Genomic DNA, 20,420 nt, shown 5'->3' on the forward strand with positions numbered 1-20,420 from the left:
CTCTGCAAGAATATTGGAGGAGCAACCCTGCGCGTTGCAGAACAGGATGCCAGAGAGCTCCTGCTGCAGCTCCGAGAGCCTGTACGCGTCGACTCCCGCCGATATGCTGTAGATCAGCTTCACGCGACGCGTTTCTTTGCCGTAGTCATCACAGAGATCCTTGATAACTGCGTGGGCGGAGCTCCCCAAAATAATCAAGACAATGCCATCGTTGTCTGCCTTCACTGCTGCAAAGCGGCTCGCATCGGTGCCGCTCACGATTGCGGAGACACTCCCCGAAAGCTTCTTTTCGAGAAAATCAATCACCTCGGCGCAACTGTCTCCATCAACGCAAACGCAAATGGTAGGGACCATGTTGGCAAAGACAGAAGTGAGGAGTCGGAGAGGGGCAGTGGAGGAGAGCCTGAATCAACGAGGCGCGCAGGAAATGCCACTAAGCTGGGATTTAAAAAAAAAAGGGGGGACACTGGAGTAAAACAGTCAAAGAGAAACTGAGGGAAGGGAGGCGCGCTAAGAGGCAATGAAATGACAAACACGCGTCAACGGTGTGGTGGTAATTTAGTGAACTCAAGTGAAGCAGCACCGCGCCTCTCTTTATGTGCGCCTCTTAAAGCGCGGAAAGGGGCGAGTGACTGCACAACGTGGGGGAGAGGCAGAGAACAGCACAAAACAACAACGAAAAGAAGAATCACAACAGCGACGCTCCTCTGTGGGAGTGTCCCTCCAAAAAAAAAGTACCCGAAAAAAGGAGAAAAAGAAGAAACACGTAAAACGAAGAGCTCAAAAACAGGAACGAAGGAAAGGCCGTTAAATTACGTAAGAAGGCCTTCTGTTGCAAAGTGACAGGAGCGAGGAGAAACGAGTGACCGGTGTGGAGGCTGCGGAGGAGGGGACAAGAGAGAGAAATGGTTGGGAGAGAGAGGGTTGGGAGAGCCAATAGAAGGGTTCACGAACAGAGACGAAGACATTGAGACGATATGCGTGAGTACCTCACACTTGTACGTCTAGGTGCTGTCTAAGCACCGGCGGCGCGGTGTTCTGTATGTCGCACCGTTGAGCAGGATGTGCACGCATCGGTGTCGTACCGACGAGCACGCCATGTGCGACACACGTAGACAACAGTCGCTCACCTTCCGTTTCATGGTTCACTCTCTCATCTCGTATTACCCCAGCTGCGTAGAGACATCCCAGCATAGGCACCTCAAAAATGAGAACGAGAAAACAAGACGAAGGTGGAATGCAAAAGAGAGGAGAAGCCTCACATACACCACACTTCAAATCTCTGCTCTTGCACCTGCCTGCCCGCAAGTACGATCTCCGAGGCGCATGGACCACGGGAAAGAGACACTGCACGTAGGGGAGGGATCTGACTCACAGATGGTCAGCGTGCCTTTCATGAGGTAGTGTACATCAGGCAACCTCAGCAACAAACGAAAGCGTACACAGAAAGAGGGGAACATAACACACACACAAAAAAGAAAGGAAGCGAGTGAAGACCAGGCACATCGGCAAAAAAGCGGTGGGGAGTGTCGGTGCAGGTCCAGAGAGTGAGTTGTGCGGTGGCCAATGCCACGAACCTCGCGTCTGCAGCTGACGTAGCAGAGAGGCAGGTCAAAGGAGAGAGTAGACCAGGTTTTGTGTTGTGAGTCCCACTACAGCACAGGCGTTTTCTCGGTGCTATTAATAGTCGTCCTCCATGTAATGGACACGAAGGTTTGTTTTGTGCATTGGGTTGTCGCACGACTTGGTCATCTTGCCGACGCACTGGCTACTCGTCAGCGGGTAGGCATCTAAGTTGTCACACACGTACATCCCAGTGGCATCAATAGAGACGTTCTTGGTGGTGAGCAGCCGCTCTCGCTCCGCAACGCGTCCCACTGGCAGCAGCCGTGGCGGCGCGTAGCCACTCTCGCTCTCTGTCGTCGCCGCCTTCTCGCCACCAGAGTAACTTGCGGAGGTCTGCATCTGACTTGCCAAGTAAGGGGTGGAGCACACGGTTTTTGCCATCGACTGGAGGTAGAGTGCCTCTCGCTGCACCGCTGCCGACACCTCGTCGACGTCAAGACCCCCCGTTAAGGCGCCAGAGTGGTCGCTGCGGCTAGCGCTAAACCCGTTCATAGACTTCTGCAGTGCCGCTGTCTTTTTACGACGCGACGAGACGCCGGGCATGTCGAGCACCTCGTCATTTGTATAGACTCGCTCGTTGCGGTCCGTGAGCGCCAGCTCGGATGTGGCGTGGCAGTAGGTCTGGATGTTGCCGATGTCGCCGTGATGAAAGAGAAGAATGCGGGGCGCTTCGGCAGCGAAGCAGCCTGGCGGCTTCGCCTCTGCGGTTTGTGCGGCTGTCAACGCCTTGTACGATGTGTTGTAGGTCGTGTTGGGGTCAAAGTCACCGGTGCCGCTGGTGGTGGGGACGGGCTGACCGAACTGACGGCGATCCTCATCCCAGTTGTCGAGCAGGGTTACGCAGTGGTAGGCCGACTTGACGCTCTGTTCACTTCTTGCGAAGAGGGACATCGCAGCTGGCGGTTGCGAGAGATCCTAAATCGAGTGTAAAAGAAGACAGTAAAGTCGATGGATGTAGAAAGAGCGAGATGGGCAACTGAGGGAGTGAGGGGGAATGAGCTATGGCACGCTTAACTGAGAGAGGTGGGCGATGCGGTGAAGCGTCAGAGGAGCACACTACCTTGCAAAGTAGGCCGCGGAAGAAACCAGGTGGGGTGGTAGGAGCAAACGTGATGTGCATATGAAGCAGTGATGAGAGCGCTGGGAGACAATGAGAGATGGATAGTGGAGCGAGCATGCGTGCACATCATCGAGCTCAACGCAGGCAATATAATAGTAGAGCCCGGGTCACCTGCAGTGATTACATACGTTGACAAACAAGAGAGGCAGCAGAGACACGCACCTACTGTTTAGGGGGTGAGGACTCTTTACAGGTTGGCCGCCGACATGAAAAGACAAGAGTAAGTAGTGTGGCACAAGGGACTGTGTAATATACAGTTACAGAGAGGGGTAGATGCGCCATGTCCTATGCCCTGCGCCACTGTTCATCACCGATTCGGTGTCCCTTTTCACAACGATATGCGGAGTTGGCACCTCTGCAATGTGCGCATCGACTTCGCCGTGTGCTCTGCCAGTCTTGAGCAGAAGCGTACGACCGCATCAGCGCCCAGAGGACAGAACATAAAGTCACGCCAGCCACATCTCCCCTCGGTGCTGAGAGGCAGATTCGACAGAAACACGACACACAGACAGGCGAGTCCCCGACCGAGTCACCACTAACATAAGACAGAGAGCAGTATAGCACCTCGAAAAGCGACAGATGATCTGCGCATCAGTCGAGAGAAGCGCGCACATTGTAACACGGCATTGTGCACGCCGACATTACTGGATGCGGTCGCTCATCACCATTGGCGGCATCATTCGCGTTCCGCTTTCTCCACTTGTGCATCCTCCAGCACCAACTCCACCGCAAAATCGGCTGAGTAGCGGAGACCTTTCGTATCCTTGGACGGCCCGTCCAGGTCGCTGCGCTCGAGCCGAATCGTCGAGTGCTTCTCCAACCCGGTGTGAATCCAAAACTGCACGGGTGGCAGCAGCGGATTGGGGTTGTTTTTGAAGAAGAAGAACTTAAAGCAGACATCGCCATCCACGACCGGGATCTCCTCTGGGAAGGCCAGCTGCAGCACGTCGCCAGCTTCACCAATAACGCGAAAAGATCGCTGATCCGGCCGGTAGCCAGTGCTCCCGCTCTCCGCCGCATCCATCTCGTTTGCCTCCTGGTAGATCACCTCCTCGTCGCTGTGGAAGAGGTCTTTAATTTGCGTGCGCCAGTTGTACGTGCGCGGATCCGGCACCGCGGAGTTGAACGTGACGGTGCGGTTCGTGAGGTACACGATACGCCGCTCTGTGCACGGCTTCACAATGACGGTCATCCACAGGTGCTCCACCCCGTGCAATACCCACAACTGCGGGATAGTGTGCAGTTCGAGTCGACGAACACGACGCGGATGAGATGGGATGACCATTCCAGGGTGTTCGTTGATGAGGTGCTCAAAGTAGCGAACGTAGCGCTCCTGCGAGGGGGTCTGCACGCCTTGCAGCTTCTGCGCGCCGATCCGGCTGCGTAGTAGACTGAAGTGTCGCAAGGCAGCGTCGGCGCTGCGGCATTGACCGCAATACATGAGGTACGCGCAGATCATCGTGCCAGTGCGTCCCTTGCCACCTTTACAGTGCACCGCGACCACCCGGTTGTACGGGTCGGCCATGACGTAGTCAGCGACTTCGCAGCAAAAAGAAATCATGAGGGGCATCTCGGCGGGGTTGTGGTCATCCACAGGATAGGTGGACTGCCGTGGAAACGGCTCCGTGCAGCGCTCAGAGCAGAGCGTGATGACGTGTGAGGAGAGGCGCGCATACTTGCGGTGGAGAAAGTCCACCACATTCCTCCACGGATTTCGATAAAACGCCTCCGTTCCTTTCGCTGGCCACCCCATCGCGAGCAGGTTGCGGGTGATGTAGGCCATGTCCAGAACAACGCCCTCGGCGATGTAGCAGCGGCGATCGGAGGCGCAAAACACACGCAGTGCCCGGGAAACCTGAATGACGGTGATGCGTGCCATGAACATCCAATGCACCACAAGCAGCAGAGCGCAAAGGACGTTTGCGGGGTACAACACGTGGATGTTCACCACCACAAGCCCTATGATCAGCCACACGAGCTCCCACCAGTGTCCTGCGGCGAAGCGTGCACCCCTCTCGTAGGCCCACATCGAGAGCACTTCGACATCGATCACGAGGCTGTACAGAAGGAGAAACGTCGGCGAGTGGTGGGTCTGCACCGCTATAAAAAGGAGGAACAAAAGGGTGGGTACGAGCAGCGCCGCCTGCACGTACAGTCGGAGGAAAAAGTTGTAGACCACCCAGCAAACGTGGTCCGCAGTATGCTCACCCGAGTTTGTGAAGCTCATATCTTGCGGGTCGGCAACAGAGACGTAGTAGTTGTTTACCATGGCAAGTTTATTCGTTACCTCTAGCGGGATTTCATTCTGCACGTGAAGGTACTTAGTGCGGTCGCGTAGGTAGTACGTCACTTTCTCATACAGCGTAGTGGGCACCAGTGGATTCGTGTCCACAGGCTCGGAGTTCATCCTCCTGTGCTACTGCGAGTAGCACACGGGGACACTGCATACAAAGTTGAGCGTTGCAACAGTGCGCAACCTCGCCACGGGTGTCTCCTTGTAGGCGGGTAAATCTATCTTCGAAGGAGTCACTGCTCCTGGGTGTTTTTTTACTGCGCTTTCCCTTTCCTTTTCTCCAGTGGTGGCCGGATGCTCGTGTGCTCAATCAAGAGGGACACGAGAGAGAGAGAGAGAGAGAGCGGGTGAGTGATGTGCAGGAGGATTTGCAACGAGGAGATGGAGAGTGAGCAAGCGAGTGATGCGATGGGAACGTGACGTCGTGTGACTCCTCCCCTCTTCCCCCCAAAGAAGAGCGCATCACTGGAATAGAAGACCTGCACCGGTGACGCGAGTATTGTGGGTACATCCACGCACAGAGAAAAAGGGAGGGGGATGTGGAGTAGGCGTTTTTTTTTTGCGGCTACAAGGCACAAATGCAGACAATCAAGGAGGGCAACAGAGGCACAGACCAGATGAGCTGTTTGAAATCGAGACTACGCCAACACAAACAACATAAACAATCAACAAGACGCGAAGAAGGATTACGTCGCATCAGAGGCTCAGTAGCAGCCCTGTCCTCTCTCACTTGCCTTGTTCTTCTTTCCGTATCCGCTGGCCTGCTTCAGCGACACACGCTTTGAAACGAAGGAGTGCCGATTGCGCACAAGGGAAGCGAAGAACGAAAAAAAAAATGGTAGTTGAGGTGACAGGTGGAGAGAGACCAAAAAACGGAGCGAGCACTCCCAGCCTGTTGCCTGCAGCCAGAGTATCGCCTCTGAGCTTTGTCAGTAACGCGCGCGCGTGTGTGTGTGAGTGTGATGACGGGTAGGAATCAGAGCATCCACTTCCTTGAATTTCGGTCTTGGCTTGAGGAAAAACGGTGTATGATTCGCTAAACTGAACCGTAATTTACCAGTGCACCAAGACAAAAAAAATAAAATAGAAGGCCAGTGCACTGTCATATAGGAAACAGCCGACCTCGCAGAGTCGTCTGGAGTACTCGTCATTGGTCAATACATGAATGAGATTATCCCTTTTCAGCCTTTCTCCGTGTCTTCATCAAGACTTGTCGTCTGTCTGCCTTTGATGTCTGTGGTTGCAAGTGAAATTCGATCCGTTAGAGAAAAGTGAAACGCAGAGTCAGAAAAAAGAGCCTAAGGAGAAAGCAAAGGTGGTCTGCGGCAGATTCAGTTTTGCTCGGCCATCAGAGAGAGCGAAGAATGAGGATGGCGGAAGAGAGAGTGAGGAAATCATGCACAACATCAGAAAGATAGCTTGGCCTACCAACACAACCATACACAGCAAAGACAATGCAAGCCACACGCATAAGCACATGCATAGCTGCAGGCCAGCAAAGAAGGGCGGGAGCAGTGGTGGCTGCCGTGGAGTTCGTGAGAGATGGTCTAGGCACATGCCAGATGAGCTCAAGTAAGAAGTCTGCCAGCCCCCTGATCAGATGCCAGTGCCCCCGCACCCTGCCCGGGTACCATGCTTTCCCCTCCATCACTTCAAGCCACGGCATGGCACGATGTGGCTTAGAGGCCCCTCACACCAGTGTCTGAAGTGCTTGATGATACGATTCGCGGTGCTCTCGTCATGCATTCAGCATCCATTACACATCGACCTACTCGGTTGGATGCAGATCTGCACGCTTCACCCACATGCACTATGAGACTGATAGGTGTAGATCGCTTTGCTTCCTTTTCTTGAACTACACATGCATCTCTGATATCTGGATGCCGTGCTGGAATGCGATACACTGTGCCAGCTGCGCATGAGCACGTGCGCACACAGTGCTCAGATTTCGGTGTCCTGGGGCTTGTTTCACGACGGTGGTGTTTCCTGGGGAAGAGGGCTCGTTCTCTGCATATTCCCTTCCCGCTCATGCCACGGAGGGCGTGTCTGGGTTATGTGCCTGCATGTGCCGCGACAGTTGGGGTGCTGCCATGGGTCTGTGGCGGCAGGGGCACTCCCGCCTTTCCCCTGAATCTGCATGCCTTTGACAAGAGTAGACGTTCCAAGAGGAGGGAACTCATGGTTAGACACCTGCCTGGGCAGAAAGAGCTCACCGCTCGTCGTTCTGAAGGGGCATGGAGGAGGGGGCAGCGAGATACACCTGACAGGGGAGGCATACACAGCTCGAGTGAGATCTACGTCATCACATAAATTGTGTGAAACGCGGTGTGCTCTGAACCTCAAGTGGGTCGAGAACCTGAGATAGCATGTCGGGCACAATGCCGCGCCAGCGGTCCTCAGAAAATACAGGTGAAGATAGGGGCAGCGCACTGCTAGCAGAGTAGCAGAGACCACACCATCTGCCCCCTATGCCGTTGCCGTGAGCCAATCGCCATTGCCGAAACGCAAAGCACGGCAAAATGCTCGTGTGGAGCTGTGCGAGGATAGCCCCCTTTCGTCTTGTAGGTTCAACATCCCCGTTCTTTTAGCGTCAGACGTTGGATGCCAAGTAGCTTTTGTCTTACCGTGCCACATCACGCAGCGTAATTGCGGATAATGGCAGTCTGGCGTCGGGGACCGGTGGCGAATTCCGTCATTCATGTAGTGGACGTGGGCTCCTCGGGCATTGCCAAATTGGTAAGCTTGTCCAGTTTGTCATCGTGTCCCAATTCGGCATGACCAAAGAGAAACTGAAATGAAGGGCGCAGTCGACAGACTAGAAGCGGAAGCATTGCCGCACAAGTCGCACTATGTCGTCCTCCACCATTGTAGGACCCGTGCGGAGAGCCATGAGGGGAAGAGAGAGTCGGTAACGACATCAGCCACACTTGTTTTTTTGGTGTGTTGGTTAAGCGAGCTGTCTTTCCAGCAGCTCAAGGTCATAGCCCCACTCCTTCCTACTCCGGGTGATAGTCGCAAGAAAAGGCAACCGGGGCCTCTTGCCGCTGCGCCTATAGATGCATTCTTATCATCGAGCATCCCGGCTGATCCTGGATTGATATCTGCCGGTACCGCATCATCTGTTCATAGAGACCAAGGGAGCTCCGCAAAACGGGAAAGTCGCTGTCTGCTTGCTGCTACTTTTGCTTCGTCCGGAGAGACTGCCTGGACACGCCCAGGCAGTGATATGCTCAAGTACGCGCGATCACTGCGCAAGAGGGAGGCGTGTGCGTGAGGTGCTTCGAAAGAGGCCGATGCTTGCACACATGCAGGGAAGTTGCCGAAGCGTCATGACCACAGCGCCATCTGGCGTGTACACCTACAATACTACCTGAGCCAATAGAAAAACGAAGGACAACAGGACGGAGCTGCACCACAACAATGGCCTTCACCGTCCATGATCATAAGCGTATACACACGCGGTGGAGGCAGCGGGTCTACCAGGGTAGTTGTTTGTGCAACTGCCCACAGCAAATTTCCCCTCTCCCCCCACCCTGCCTTTACTCTAGCTTGTAGCCACAGTAATGAAACAGAGAGGAGTCAAGAAAGCGTTGCAGCCTCAGCACTCATTCTTCTCGCTTCGTTTGTGTTCGAAGCGCTTGCCTACGCTCTGCTTGCTTGGTTCCTCAGTACAGTGAGACGCTCAATCGCACATAACCAATGGTGTTTGACTCCACCTCTGTAGCCGACGGCCCTACCGCGCTTTCAGGCGTCCGCTCGCACACGACACGGTAGTAGCCATCCAATCTATTGAGGTAGCGCAACGGACGGAGGTCAACACGGCACGTGCCCATGTACGCTGCACATTCCCAGAAGTGCTCTTCCTGCTGGCGGGCGCTTGCCCTGCGCGACCTGCCTGACCTGTCACCAGCACAACCGCTCGCGGCAGCAGAGTCACTGAGTACGGAAGCCTGGCGAGAGAGGTCCGAGTGCCACACCCTCAGCTGTAGTTCGTCCAGCATATCGGCTAGACCGTGCGTCATTGCAGCCGCTGAGATGCTGCTATCCATGGGAACAGTTATTTCTGGTAGCTGCAGAATCACTTCGTAGTTATAGTCCGGGTTACTGCTCTCCTTCGCAACAGCGCTGCGGTCGTAAAAGCCGCCGTGCGCCTCATCAACGTACCAGTTGTGGATTGACTGCCTGCATGACGATGGTGCACTGGGGTCGCATGAGGTAGACGCCGCTGTCTTTGATTTCGTCCCCCACGCCTCTTCGACGCGGTACACCTCCTCAACAGTGACAAAGGAGTTTGGCTCAGCATAGCTCGTTGCGCCATCCACACCTGCCTCCGGTATGGACGGAGGTCGTGCGGAGATAATTGGAAAGTGACTCTCACCGCAACCAGTTGCACTGCTGTGATTATGACTCTGTGCTACTGCCACACGTGGCAGCTCTACAGCACTGTACACTACGATGCGCAAGCGCCTGCGTCCCGTTACATCACTGGATAGCGAGTGGCCGCCCACGGGAGCCTGCAATACGCGCGAAGGGTAGATGCCGGGGCTAGCGCTTGCCGCCTCTCTCAGTAACGCGTCCGGCACGTGGCTACGTCTAGCAGGAGACGTCTGCACCGCTGCACCAACGGCATGGTCCTTCGCCGGCCGCACGACTACGGCCGACGCAGGGATGCTGCTGAGTTGAACAGCGTCACTCACCGGCGTCTGTGAGGAGCTGCTTGCTGCACCTTGGGTGGGATTCCAAGATAATTGGCGCTGAGGCTGCTGTTGATGAAGTGCATCCAGAACAGTACTGGTGGTGGTGCTGTGACTGATACTGTGGTGCTGTACTCGTACTTCCAGGTGGGCGAAGACGTTGGATGTGTCGGCAACAGGGTCCCGAAAGACAACAGCGCGCGATTGGCGGTAAAGCCCAATCACGGAAAGCCCAAGCAGCTCTTCCCTCGCCACGTGCCGCGGTCCCTCGATGCTCCATGGGTCATTCTCGTTCTCCAGCTCCAGCTCACCCACCACTTTGTACGCTTCGACCACGAGCTTACTGCGATCTTCAAAGAAGCTGCACACGTCAAAGTGCAGGCAAATCGATGGCTGCTGCATCGGTACTGGGTGAACAAACGACGAGAGTGGCCCGGAGGACGGCTCCAACGTCGTGATGTCGCTACTGAGACGGACGTTAATGCGAATCTTGCGTAAGTCCACCGTGAGGGCTGTGTGCGCAAAGGAGAAGTTGGAAAACCACAGCTCCACGGCAGCTCGCGTGCTGTGGACCCTGTCACCATTTGTGTTGGGCAACACCTCCACGGCGGTCTCAGGTGCCGGTTCAGCAGCTGGGCTACGGACAAGGTGGTGCGCCGCTGCTGCTGGTGCGAGATGGGAGCTGCTCGACATTGTTGAGTTCAGCTGTCGCACGCTCCGTCTATCGCGTGCTTCGGCGTCCTTTTGCATTTGCAAGGCAAACTTCTCCTCATCACTGTCCTCTGACGTGTAGGCGGCGGCACTTCCATCGTTAACATCCTCATCCATGTCGTCGGCAAACATGCCGTCGCCTACATCTTTGAAACTCACATGACCGTGAACGACGCGTCGGTCTCCAAGGGGCACCGCTTCTGCGGTAGCATCGACATCGTCGAAACTTAACCCACGAGTCGCTGCCTCCATCTGCGCCCGCAACCGCAGTCCTTTTTGAAGCAGGTGTTGCGTGGCGGATGACTTGTCCTGGAGCAGGGCCGTTTTCTGGTGATCCACTTGCCGTCTATGAAGTCCGCGCTGACGCACCCTTTCATTAGCGACTGGAGTAGGTAAGGAGGAGACAGACGAGTCGGGTGCAGCAGTCTCCGTGGACGTTGAGGATGTCCTCGTAGGTGCGTGCGCTGCGTCCTTACCGGTACGCCCCAGATGGTGGTGAGAGCGGCGCGTCTTGGCGTGTGGAAGTGGTACGCGGCCGCCATCTTTGCTCTCGCGGCGCTTGTGCTTGGTGGACACGGTCGGCTCCGGTGATGGTCGTCGCGAGCTCAGGAAGTATTCCACGGTGACTGTGAGCTTCACCTTGCCGACCGGCACTTCAGCAAACGTGTACGGAGCAACTTCTTCGGCGGAGGAGCGAAAGCGTCGGTGCATTACGGGAAACCAGCCCTTCACAGGGTGACCTGGCTGAAGGGTCTCAAGGGCAATTCTGCACCTTCCGACCGTCACAGGAGGCCGGCCGCTGTAGCTCGACGGGACGAACACATCGACCTGCACTCCCTGCTGCGGCGACGCAGTCATGCGCTCGAGATAGGCCTCGAACTGCGTTGCCACCATCTTGATTGGGTACGCCATCGTGAGCGGGCCACGCCGCAGCTGCGGTGTGGCGGGCTGTCCTTGCGCGGAGGGGCGCGTTTCACCCCAAAAGATGGGACCTACACAGCAGTAGTCGACGGGTACCACAAAGCGGTTCGGACTGCGCGAGAACGACGCGGAGGTGGCCTCTGGTCGGTCTACTTCTGCTGCCACAACAGCACTAGCGGAGTCGGGGGCCTCGAAGAGTTGCACTAAGGGGTTGTGATTGACGGTTTCATTGTCTAGGATGAGTTGATCTACGCGCAGGCGCAGCTCGCCCCTCGTGGGGGCTACAAGGCCAGGCGGCAGCGGGGTACCGTACAAGACTCGCATACCTCATGCAAAGAACACAGAGGGCAGACAAGTGCAGTTACGTTGCCAGCGGCCTTTCTTTTTGCCCTAGATGCGTGCTTCACCCACCCCCACCCCTTCCCTTAAGCCTCAGGAACAGAGGCACCGTTGCGCGCAAACCACACGTCAAGCTAAGCGCTACGCACGCTAATCTGAGTGAATGGAGCCAGCGCGCGAGGTCGGGAGGCGGTGAGAAAGATGAGAAGAAAGGAAAATCTGACGCGTAATGGCGTACTGACACGTACACATACCAATAGCACATAAACCTCTGAACCGCAGCAGCTAAAGAAGAAACAAGAGGGTGATGCCCTGTACAACTACAATGGAGAAGAAAATCTGAGAGGATTGAGGAGTGGGGGTGGGTGGGTGAGGGCGTAGAGGTGCCAGCAGAGATGCGTTGTGGTGGTCGTCTATGTGTATGTGTACGGGGATTCGTACTCACGTGCGCCTGTCAAAGCAAGACAGGGACGGGAGGGTAGGGGAGGGGATGGCGGCGGAAGAGAAGGGGGGAAGGAGAGCAACAGAAATGACAGATGAGAATAATAACGGAGCGATGCGTGCGTGTAGAGAGAAGGCGCAAGACACACATATACGCAAAGAGGCAGCCAGGATCCCCACAGGACGAACAACTCGGGTACCCCAGCGGACCACCACATGTGAGAGAAGACCGCCAGCGCAGAGCGACAGAGGAACGTCAAAGCAGCAGAGATATCGGGAGAGGGCATAAAACGAGTTGAGAACCCGACAAAGAACCCCCCCGCGCGCCCGCTACGACAGTACAAGAGACGTAGTCTTGCGAATCAACTTGATTGTTGTTATGTGCACGCTTGCGTGTCTGTCTTGTTGAGGAGCTTGTGTGAGGAAAACGATAGGGAAACGGACGTGACTGGACACGCGAACCATGCGCTATCCCCTTTGGCATGGAGAATAACAAGACTGGGAAGGGGCTGTGGTTTGTTTAGCGAGTTGAGTAACGCCTCCTCCAAAAAGGAAAAAAAAAAGATACAAAAGGAAACAAACCCGCGCTGCCGGTCGTGGGGAGCCGCGAGACGCACCTGTGCAACTGCACGTGCTGTCCTCGGCTTGATGTGAACGAGGGAGGCAATACACAACTGTGGTTTTTTTCTGTCCGTGTTCGTACCAACCGGAGAGAGCAGAATCAAGTGCGCGGTGCCGAAACAAACAAACAAACAAACCCCCCCCCCAGACACACACACACAAAAAGCGCAGTCCTCAGTACCGGGTGGATTGTCTTTTTGAGGTGGCTTTGGGGTGTATTTACTCTGTGCGCCTCTCTGTGCGGCGGAGTGGATGTGTGTGTGTGTGTGTGTGTGAATGTCGGCAAGAGAAAACCGTGGTGGTACCCCCACCCCGACACTGCAACTTGTTGGGATCCAGAGAGATGTTGGTGTTACGCAGACTCCCCTGTCTGTAGTTGTGTTAATCTTTTTTTTTTACCTTCAACGTTGCGCTTCGACTTTACGACGGTTATCCAAGATGCGATCCACCATACAGCTGTTCTCGTGGGAGAATCCGCGACAAGTGGGAAAGACGAGCAAGTCGTCAGCTTTCCTTCATCTGTGAATGAAGATGTGTGGTAGAGCGTGAAAAGAACCGTAGAAAACAAAGTAAGAGACGGTGCAGAGGTGAACATCATGAACATGCAGAGAAAAAAGGGGGAATAGCCAGTGAAGATGCCACACATATCGAACAGAATCAGAGTTGACTCCCCTCGTATATACCAACAGAAGGAGGACAACACTTTCCCCATCCTCGCTCCCCACTTCGGAGCCAGGGAGCAAGACGCTATAGTAAGTGAGAGGGGTCACGCACGCATTGTTCTCTAGAAGAGAGATGGGACCCAGCGACGAAGAGGGATGATCGAATCCGCAACTGTTATTTTTCCTCGTTGAATAAGTGTGCACAGGCGCCGCTGCTACGCTACGCTACGCACACACGCCCACACACACACACACACCGTGTAGTTTTGTCACGCACACGTAGCGTCGTGCGAATTCCTTTTTTGTATTTCCTTGCCGAGTGTGTTTGCGAGTCGCTGTGCAGAGGGGCAGACGATACAAATCCCAAAGCACCCAAGGGCCCCGGTGCAATCACGTAGGCAGTTTCACACGCCAAACAGGCGATATGAAACGAAACAGAAAACGAAAATGAGCAACATGAACAACGTAGTGGAAGACGCAACACACAAAAAGGAAATGTTCGACTGCATTCAACGAGAAGCGTAAAAGGCCGGTGAGGAGCACAACCGCCACACATTGAATCAGAGAGAGAGAGAGAGAGAGAGGGAAGGCAACAGGTACCAGCTCCCCACCACCACCGAATCAAATATATCTATGTATATATATATATTTATATATATTTATATATCGATCGCCCATCGACCGTTGCACAGCCGTGCTGTCCTAATAAAGGAGACACTGAACAATTCGTCCACACCTCAGGGTCATGCGCTGAAAGCCGCACACAAAACACTTCTGCAGAGTGCAGCAGCAGCAGCAGCAGCAGCCTACAAAAGAGGCAAATAAAGAGAAAAGCTGGGTTGATACTATCTATCATCAGTCTAATCACACATACGTGGCCAATACACCAAGTGCATTCATCGACTATGTACGCCTCATGGGTGGCACTCACAGTCTGCTGTACTTCTTTTTCGCCCTTCCCCCTCCCGGAGGCGCTCATGAGGTCACAGAGGCGAGTCACCGACAGGTGCACGAGTCGTCCTGTGAAGCTTCAGCAGAGCGCAGTCAATCCGCCTTGCGGATCTTCTTTCGCTGTGTCGCTGTCATTGCGAGCGTGGTCGGCCCCAAATCCGGCGAGGCGCCAGCACTCGCCGCATCCAGCTGCTCTGCAGTGTTCTCTCGCTGCTCTACTACGAGCGTCAAACTCAGCATGGGAATGTAGATCGGAAGAGGGTCAGCGATCGGCAGCTTCATATGGACGGTGCAAAATACGGTTGGGTTCCTTCCGGCGTTCTCCATCTGTTGAGCGCCGGCCACGTGCCCGCGTGCAGCCATTTCATCACCAACAAGGTCATCGTCGCTACTCGGCTGCAATTTTTCGCTCGGCATTGACGGTGCATTAAGGCAAAGAGGTGACATCACATCTGCGCCGTCTACCCCGGTCTTCTGGCTAAAGATATCGCCTTCCAGCCTCAGCTCCGGCGGCGGTGCAACTGTGTCTGGCGTTGGCGCAAGGCACGGCGTCGTCTGGGCGGAAAGACTGTGCTTGGCGGGCAAATTTCGGCGGTTTCGTTTCAGCACGAGTAGGAGCGGCACCTGCGGCGGATTGACGGCACGAACGCCGTGACGACGCGTTTGGGGGAGCGAGACATACGTTAGCTTCGTCCCGCTCCCGTCCATAACCGTACGAGACTCGGACACTAGCAGGTAGTAGGCAGCCACCCCGTGGCAGATGAGCCGACCGTAGCCGTCGCGAAAATGAAAAACAAGCGATTCCGGCGACTTGGACCTGTCCTTGATGAAGTCAGAAAAGTGCACCTCGAGGTCTTCGATCTGCTGCGTCATGAACTCGCTGTTCAAGGCGTGCTGCAGCTCGCCGCGCAGACGCGTGTTAAGGCCCTGGAAGCGACCCTCTGGCGAGTCGGGGTTCACCGGCGCTCGGACGTTGCGTAGCTGCGGCGCCAGCACGTCAGGATGAATGTGCAGTCGCTCGAACTCCAGCAGCTGTTCCTCTCCTTCGAGATCAAACGCGTGTATCACCGCCTTTGGCAGGTCGGTAAACGACGGCCCTACAGTCGTTTCTGCCTCGTCCTCTTTCAGCTTACGCCACTTCTGTGCCTGGACGAGAATCTCTCGTGCCAGTTCGTGTGCAAAGTAGTCGTTCAGGAGGCGGTTCCGCACCTTACGGTTTTTGGGGGCGCGAATGCCTGGGTACTTCTTGTATCGCGCGCGGTTCAGGTGGAGTTTCCTGTTGCTGTTTATTTCCTTTTCCGTCAAAGGCCGCCGCGCTCGCGGGTCCAGCACAGTCGGGTCCGAGATCTCTGTCCGTTTGCGCACGAAACCGTTGTCCACGTCGCTTGGTTCCGAGTAGTCCTCACGCATCATTACCAAGTCGCCATCGCTGCTGTAGCCTACACTACGGGCGTGAATCTGCCGCTTGCCGTGGCGGTACACGTCGTAGGTGTGAAAGTGTACCTCTTGGTCGTACTGCACCGGACCGTTTTGGATCGTCATGCGCTCGGTTGCCTCTTGCCGCAATGCCTCTGACGGCGTCTGCTGTGTTGGGAAGCTATCCGTCACGCTTATGTGATGCGCCGTGCGGCTTTTTTTTTGGTAGCGCGGCGTGATGAGCGGTACAGCGGTGGTGCGATGGGCAAGTGGCGGCGTGTCGGCCGCTGCCGCAGATTGCACAGAGGATGAGGAAGAGGACCGATTGTGTAAATACGGCGACAGTGTCACAGCTCCATAGACACTCGGGGGCAGTAGTGGAGACTGCAGTGGAGACCCTGGGGGACCGCTCGTACGGGGGCCAGAGAATTCTGCCGGTGCAATAGGTGGCGAGGCGGCGCGGAAGGGAGCACTGCAGTGTTGGTAGCTCGTGTGTGTGACTTGAAACCCTTTCGAACCACTGCCAGTGGTCGTTACGGTAAACGTTGTGTTCGCCGTGGTAGTTGCGGCTGTCAACGATTCAGCTGCAGTGGTCGCCGCAGACGCTGCCATGCGCACTCCTGTCGGGCCGGGGGAGGTTGGCGAGGACTCTGCAGCTGACATTTCGCAAAAAGGAGCCCTTCTTGTCCAAGGTGAGAAATAATAATAATCCTCGATCGAGGTGCGCACGTGCCGTGGCGGAGATGTCGATACGTATACGCGTGCGTCGCTTCGCTGACGTGTTTGAACGAATAAAGAGGCCAAGACTTCTCTGCTCCCCTAAGAAGCCCCCTACTGCGTCAAGCCCCAAAAGACGATTCCGCGGCAGTCTATGACGACAGTATTGTATACGTGGCCTCTCGATTGCCCTTTCCGATATCAAGCAAGGCGCGAGAAGGAGGGCACCCAAGTCTCGTGGTGGTGGTGGGGTGGGAGGGTGGTCGGCGATTACCAAGGAAAGAGGAGCCCACAAGTTCACTACGTCTGTATGCACCGCGTGAGTGGCTGAGTGAGCGAGAACTTTGGACCGCAATTTATTCGCCCTATACGGATGCCTGTTTTTCTTTATGTTGGCCGCACGAATGCCGCTCTACAGACCAACCGCAAGAGGCGACGTCCAGAGGAAATGATGAAAACAACAACAACAAAAATAAATATGGAGGTACGCGCTAGAGAAACGCCACCAAAGAGAGAACAAGAGAGGGTCAGATATGATGAAATGCATCCGTCGTGATGATCTCGTCTCTTCTTGCATGTCTGTCTCTGTAGTCGGCACACCTTTTTCTTTCGGGCAAAGTGCGAGCTCTATTCCCCGGTGAAACTGGTTTGAAAAGAACACCGTGCAGTTTTGTGTTGCTGTGTCTTGAGAGGCGCTCGTTCTCCTTACCCCCATTCAGTCTGTCTGCGTCAAGTGGGTGACGTCCACAGTGCGAAAGAACATCAAGAGTCCGATATGCATATTACTCTTCTCTCCCATGATTTATTCTTCTGTATGTGTGTGTTCTTGCAGTGTATACGTGTGTGTGTGGGTGGGGGGGGGGGACGGCCTGTTGAGGAATCACAGCGTACACTTCAGCTTCTCACGGGTGGCCCGATTGGCCGCCCTCGTTATCGGTCAGAAAAAAAAAGACAACACGACGACGGGAGACACATCTTTACCGATCAGCAGCACGTGTAGCACCTGAGTTCCCTCAAGGTAAGCCGTTCTCTGCACATCCCGTCATGCGGTTACTCGACATCTCCCGTCGAGTCGTAGAGTGGTTTTCCGCGAGCACGAAGGGCCTCCTCTCGGCGAAGATGTGCATCGGCGTTGGCCGGGATCTTCAGCTGCGCATCTAGCGAGGAGGCGGCGTAGTCGTGGGGCAGTTTCCGACTCAACCATGCAAGCCTTTTGTACTGCGTCGAGCTCATGAGAGCCTCAAAAACTTCCTCGGTGAGCGCCACGCCAGCCGCGCAGGCCTCCAGAAAGACCATCATAGCCGCGTTTCGGGAGTCTGCGCTCTTGATGAGGAGCCCGTAAAGCACGGCGTCGGGCTCGACCTTTGGCTCCCCTTCTGGTGTACGAAGAACATGCTGAAGAAAAACATCCATGGCGGAAGGAAAGTCGGCGGGGTGCATCGTCGTGTACATGCGCATCATAATCTCGATCAGCTCGCGCTTCTCCGGCACCGTGATCGGGAACTGCTTGCGCAGAAACAGGAAAAGGGACTCCGCCTCGTCCTGCAGGTGCTCTCGGCAGCACCGGCGCAGCAGTGAGGCCCACACAAAAAACGGAATCTCACGTCTACCACTGCCCTTCACGGCAGAGCCCACCGCCACTTCGTCATCGCCTGCTCTGTCCTCTGAACGGTTTCGCTTCTTTGTCGTCGTCGATGACACCGCTGCCGTGGCGGAGAATGAAGAGCATTGACGCAGGAGCTGCATTGCGCTTGCCACCGAGAGCCCAGAAATCAAGTCGTTGATGACTCCCCACGGCGCTGTGTACAGCACATCTGGGGTAACTTGCCGTTGCACATCTCGTACCACCAGTGCGCGCAGTCCTCCGTCCATCTTGATAGACTTTGTACTCGCCATAAGTTTTACAAGAAGAGCAAGTTGCAGCTGTTGCAACGGCGTGCGCGTAGAAGGAGAGGAGAGGCAGCCGGCCCGGGTGAAGCCCTCCGCTAGCTCAGAAGGCAAGGAAACGTGTGGCATTGTAGTTGTATGTAGCGTGACACCACGTTGATTGACAACGTTGAAATAGTTCAACGCCCTCTCCATCTCGCGCGACTGCGCGCACCACGCGAGGACGGCGTGAGCTGCTTGATACGGCACTGGTCTCCCCTTTGCGGCGCTTGCCCCCTCGTCTTGTAGGCCGAGAGATGCCTTAGCTGACACTGGTGTTGCCTCCTCGTCCAACCACTCTAAGAATCGCTTCCACCAAAGATCCATCAGCTTCGGCGCAGGCTGAGCGTTGGCCAATGTGGTGAAGAAGACTTCCCACGTTTCGGGACGTACCGCTGTGTGCCCCAGGCCTGCGCTCGCATTCGCCGTACTGGAAGTCGAGAGTTGCGCCAGTGCGTGGCCCATATAGTGTCCGGCAAGGTCCCCCGCCACGCCCCGCCGCAGCTGCCTCACCTCCCCACTCACGATCTCTGACGTATGGGCCGACCCTGCGGCACGGTGCTCTCCGGTTGCCTCACGCACGTCGTCAAGAGACCACAAAGCTATGAAGACTGCCTCGTAGAAGGATGCGTCGGGTTCAATCAGGTCGGTGCTGTGCATTTCGCTGAGGATGAGCCGCACCTCGTTATCAGTCCGTGGCAAACCACTGCAAAGGAGCGTCGCGTAGCAGTCACGCAGCTCACGGAAGTAGGCGTGACGCATTGCCGCCTCGCCCGAATGAGCAGCGACACCACTAATTTGCATCCACGTCTCCTTCAGTCTTCGCACGTCGTCAGATGTCATCTGCGCACGTGCTTCTTGACGTACTTCCATAGCACCAGCGACTGCCTCAGGGTGAGACGCCAGCAAGTGCCGGAGCAGCGTCTGCATACCGGCTTGAATAGGGCTCAAGGCGTTCAGCAGCAGCTGATCTCGATACTGGACACGTCGGTCTGCCAAGAGACCCACGTACATGTTGATCATGTGCTCACGGTGTTGCAGAAGCTCTGCAATAGGTGTGGTCAGATTCGCGGGATCATCGTCGCTTCGGGACGTGGAAGATTGTGCCGGTGCCGTACCCCAGCAGCTCTTAGGGGATCTCGAAGTGTTTTCTGCATTCAAGACGGAATTCCGACTTAGCGTGGAAGTGCATCGACATGCACACCTCGGCACGGCGGCGGCGCAGGGTGGCATCCATGAAGCTTGGATTGGACTGCTATTCGCGCAGATTACTCGTAGCGCACCTGCTTGTGGAGCCCTCCTGGCCACAAAAGACGCACCCTTTCGTTGGCAGAGTTCCCCAAATGGCATCATATTTGTCGAGGGCGATTAAGTAATCGCTAAGACCACGGGACACCGTATTGTTCGAGGTTGTTCGCAGCACGAGATGTGCTTTGGTGTCCACAGCAGGGACCATTTGATGAGTCACACGACTGGGTCCTCCAATGTGCAGTGGAATAGAGAAGGGGAGCAAGGGTGTTGACGAGAAGAGGAGAAGGGGGAGGGGCGATGTCGGGCTACAAATAGTGCATTCCCGGCCTGTCGAATAAAACAGCAGCAGCAGCGGTAGTGCTGTTCTTTCAAGAAGAACAACAAAAGAAGTGCATCCCACTCTACACCCGCCGTGGGTGTGCCTCGCTGCAGCGGTGCGACTTGTCCATGCAAACCTCCTCTCATTTCTGCGCGTAAGCACACCAACGCCCCCGTAAAGTACCATAGAAACGCACACATCACAGCGAAACGTCTCCTGTGGGCCGATTGGCGCTTCGGGTTTCCACATTTTCTTGTCTGTCCTCCCCGTGCCATCCTCCCCTCCGGAAGCGAATAGGGGCTAAGCCTAACCGAAGTGCACCGTCGTCGGGTATGGAACACCGCTCCACAAAAGCTGGACCACCAACATCAGGCACCCCAACACCCAGTTGGTCCACACACACACCTGCTCG

General features: G+C 55.6%; 5 protein-coding genes across 5 annotated transcripts, besides 1 other annotated feature; all 5 read right to left on the reverse strand.

Annotated features, from left to right (window-relative positions):
• Nucleotides 1–1,680: 1,680 nt before the first annotated feature.
• LPMP_201500 (hypothetical protein) lies at nt 1,681–2,517 on the reverse strand (the record flags this gene model as incomplete). The annotated part of the gene is made up of 1 exon (XM_010700049.1): nt 1,681–2,517. The coding sequence occupies one exon, from the start codon at nt 2,515–2,517 to the stop codon at nt 1,681–1,683; it is 837 nt and encodes a 278-aa protein (XP_010698351.1).
• Nucleotides 2,518–3,422: 905 nt separating this feature from the next.
• On the reverse strand, nt 3,423–5,153 carry LPMP_201510 (tyrosine phosphatase isoform, putative; the record flags this gene model as incomplete). Its single annotated transcript, XM_010700050.1, has 1 exon — nt 3,423–5,153. The coding sequence occupies one exon, from the start codon at nt 5,151–5,153 to the stop codon at nt 3,423–3,425; it is 1,731 nt and encodes a 576-aa protein (XP_010698352.1).
• A 1,388-nt stretch (nt 5,154–6,541) lies between these two features.
• Nucleotides 6,542–8,341: a repeat region.
• A 363-nt stretch (nt 8,342–8,704) lies between these two features.
• Nucleotides 8,705–11,689, reverse strand: LPMP_201520 (hypothetical protein; the record flags this gene model as incomplete). Its single annotated transcript, XM_010700051.1, has 1 exon — nt 8,705–11,689. The coding sequence occupies one exon, from the start codon at nt 11,687–11,689 to the stop codon at nt 8,705–8,707; it is 2,985 nt and encodes a 994-aa protein (XP_010698353.1).
• A 2,783-nt stretch (nt 11,690–14,472) lies between these two features.
• Nucleotides 14,473–16,458, reverse strand: LPMP_201530 (hypothetical protein; the record flags this gene model as incomplete). Its single annotated transcript, XM_010700052.1, has 1 exon — nt 14,473–16,458. One exon carries the CDS (start codon nt 16,456–16,458, stop codon nt 14,473–14,475), a length of 1,986 nt encoding a protein of 661 aa, XP_010698354.1.
• Nucleotides 16,459–17,562: 1,104 nt separating this feature from the next.
• On the reverse strand, nt 17,563–19,791 carry LPMP_201540 (hypothetical protein; the record flags this gene model as incomplete). Its single annotated transcript, XM_010700053.1, has 1 exon — nt 17,563–19,791. One exon carries the CDS (start codon nt 19,789–19,791, stop codon nt 17,563–17,565), a length of 2,229 nt encoding a protein of 742 aa, XP_010698355.1.
• Between the last annotated feature and the right edge of the window lie 629 nt (nt 19,792–20,420).

Source organism: Leishmania panamensis (genome assembly GCF_000755165.1).
Source record: "Leishmania panamensis strain MHOM/PA/94/PSC-1 chromosome 20 sequence".
In the NCBI taxonomy this organism is placed as follows: domain Eukaryota; phylum Euglenozoa; class Kinetoplastea; order Trypanosomatida; family Trypanosomatidae; genus Leishmania; species Leishmania panamensis.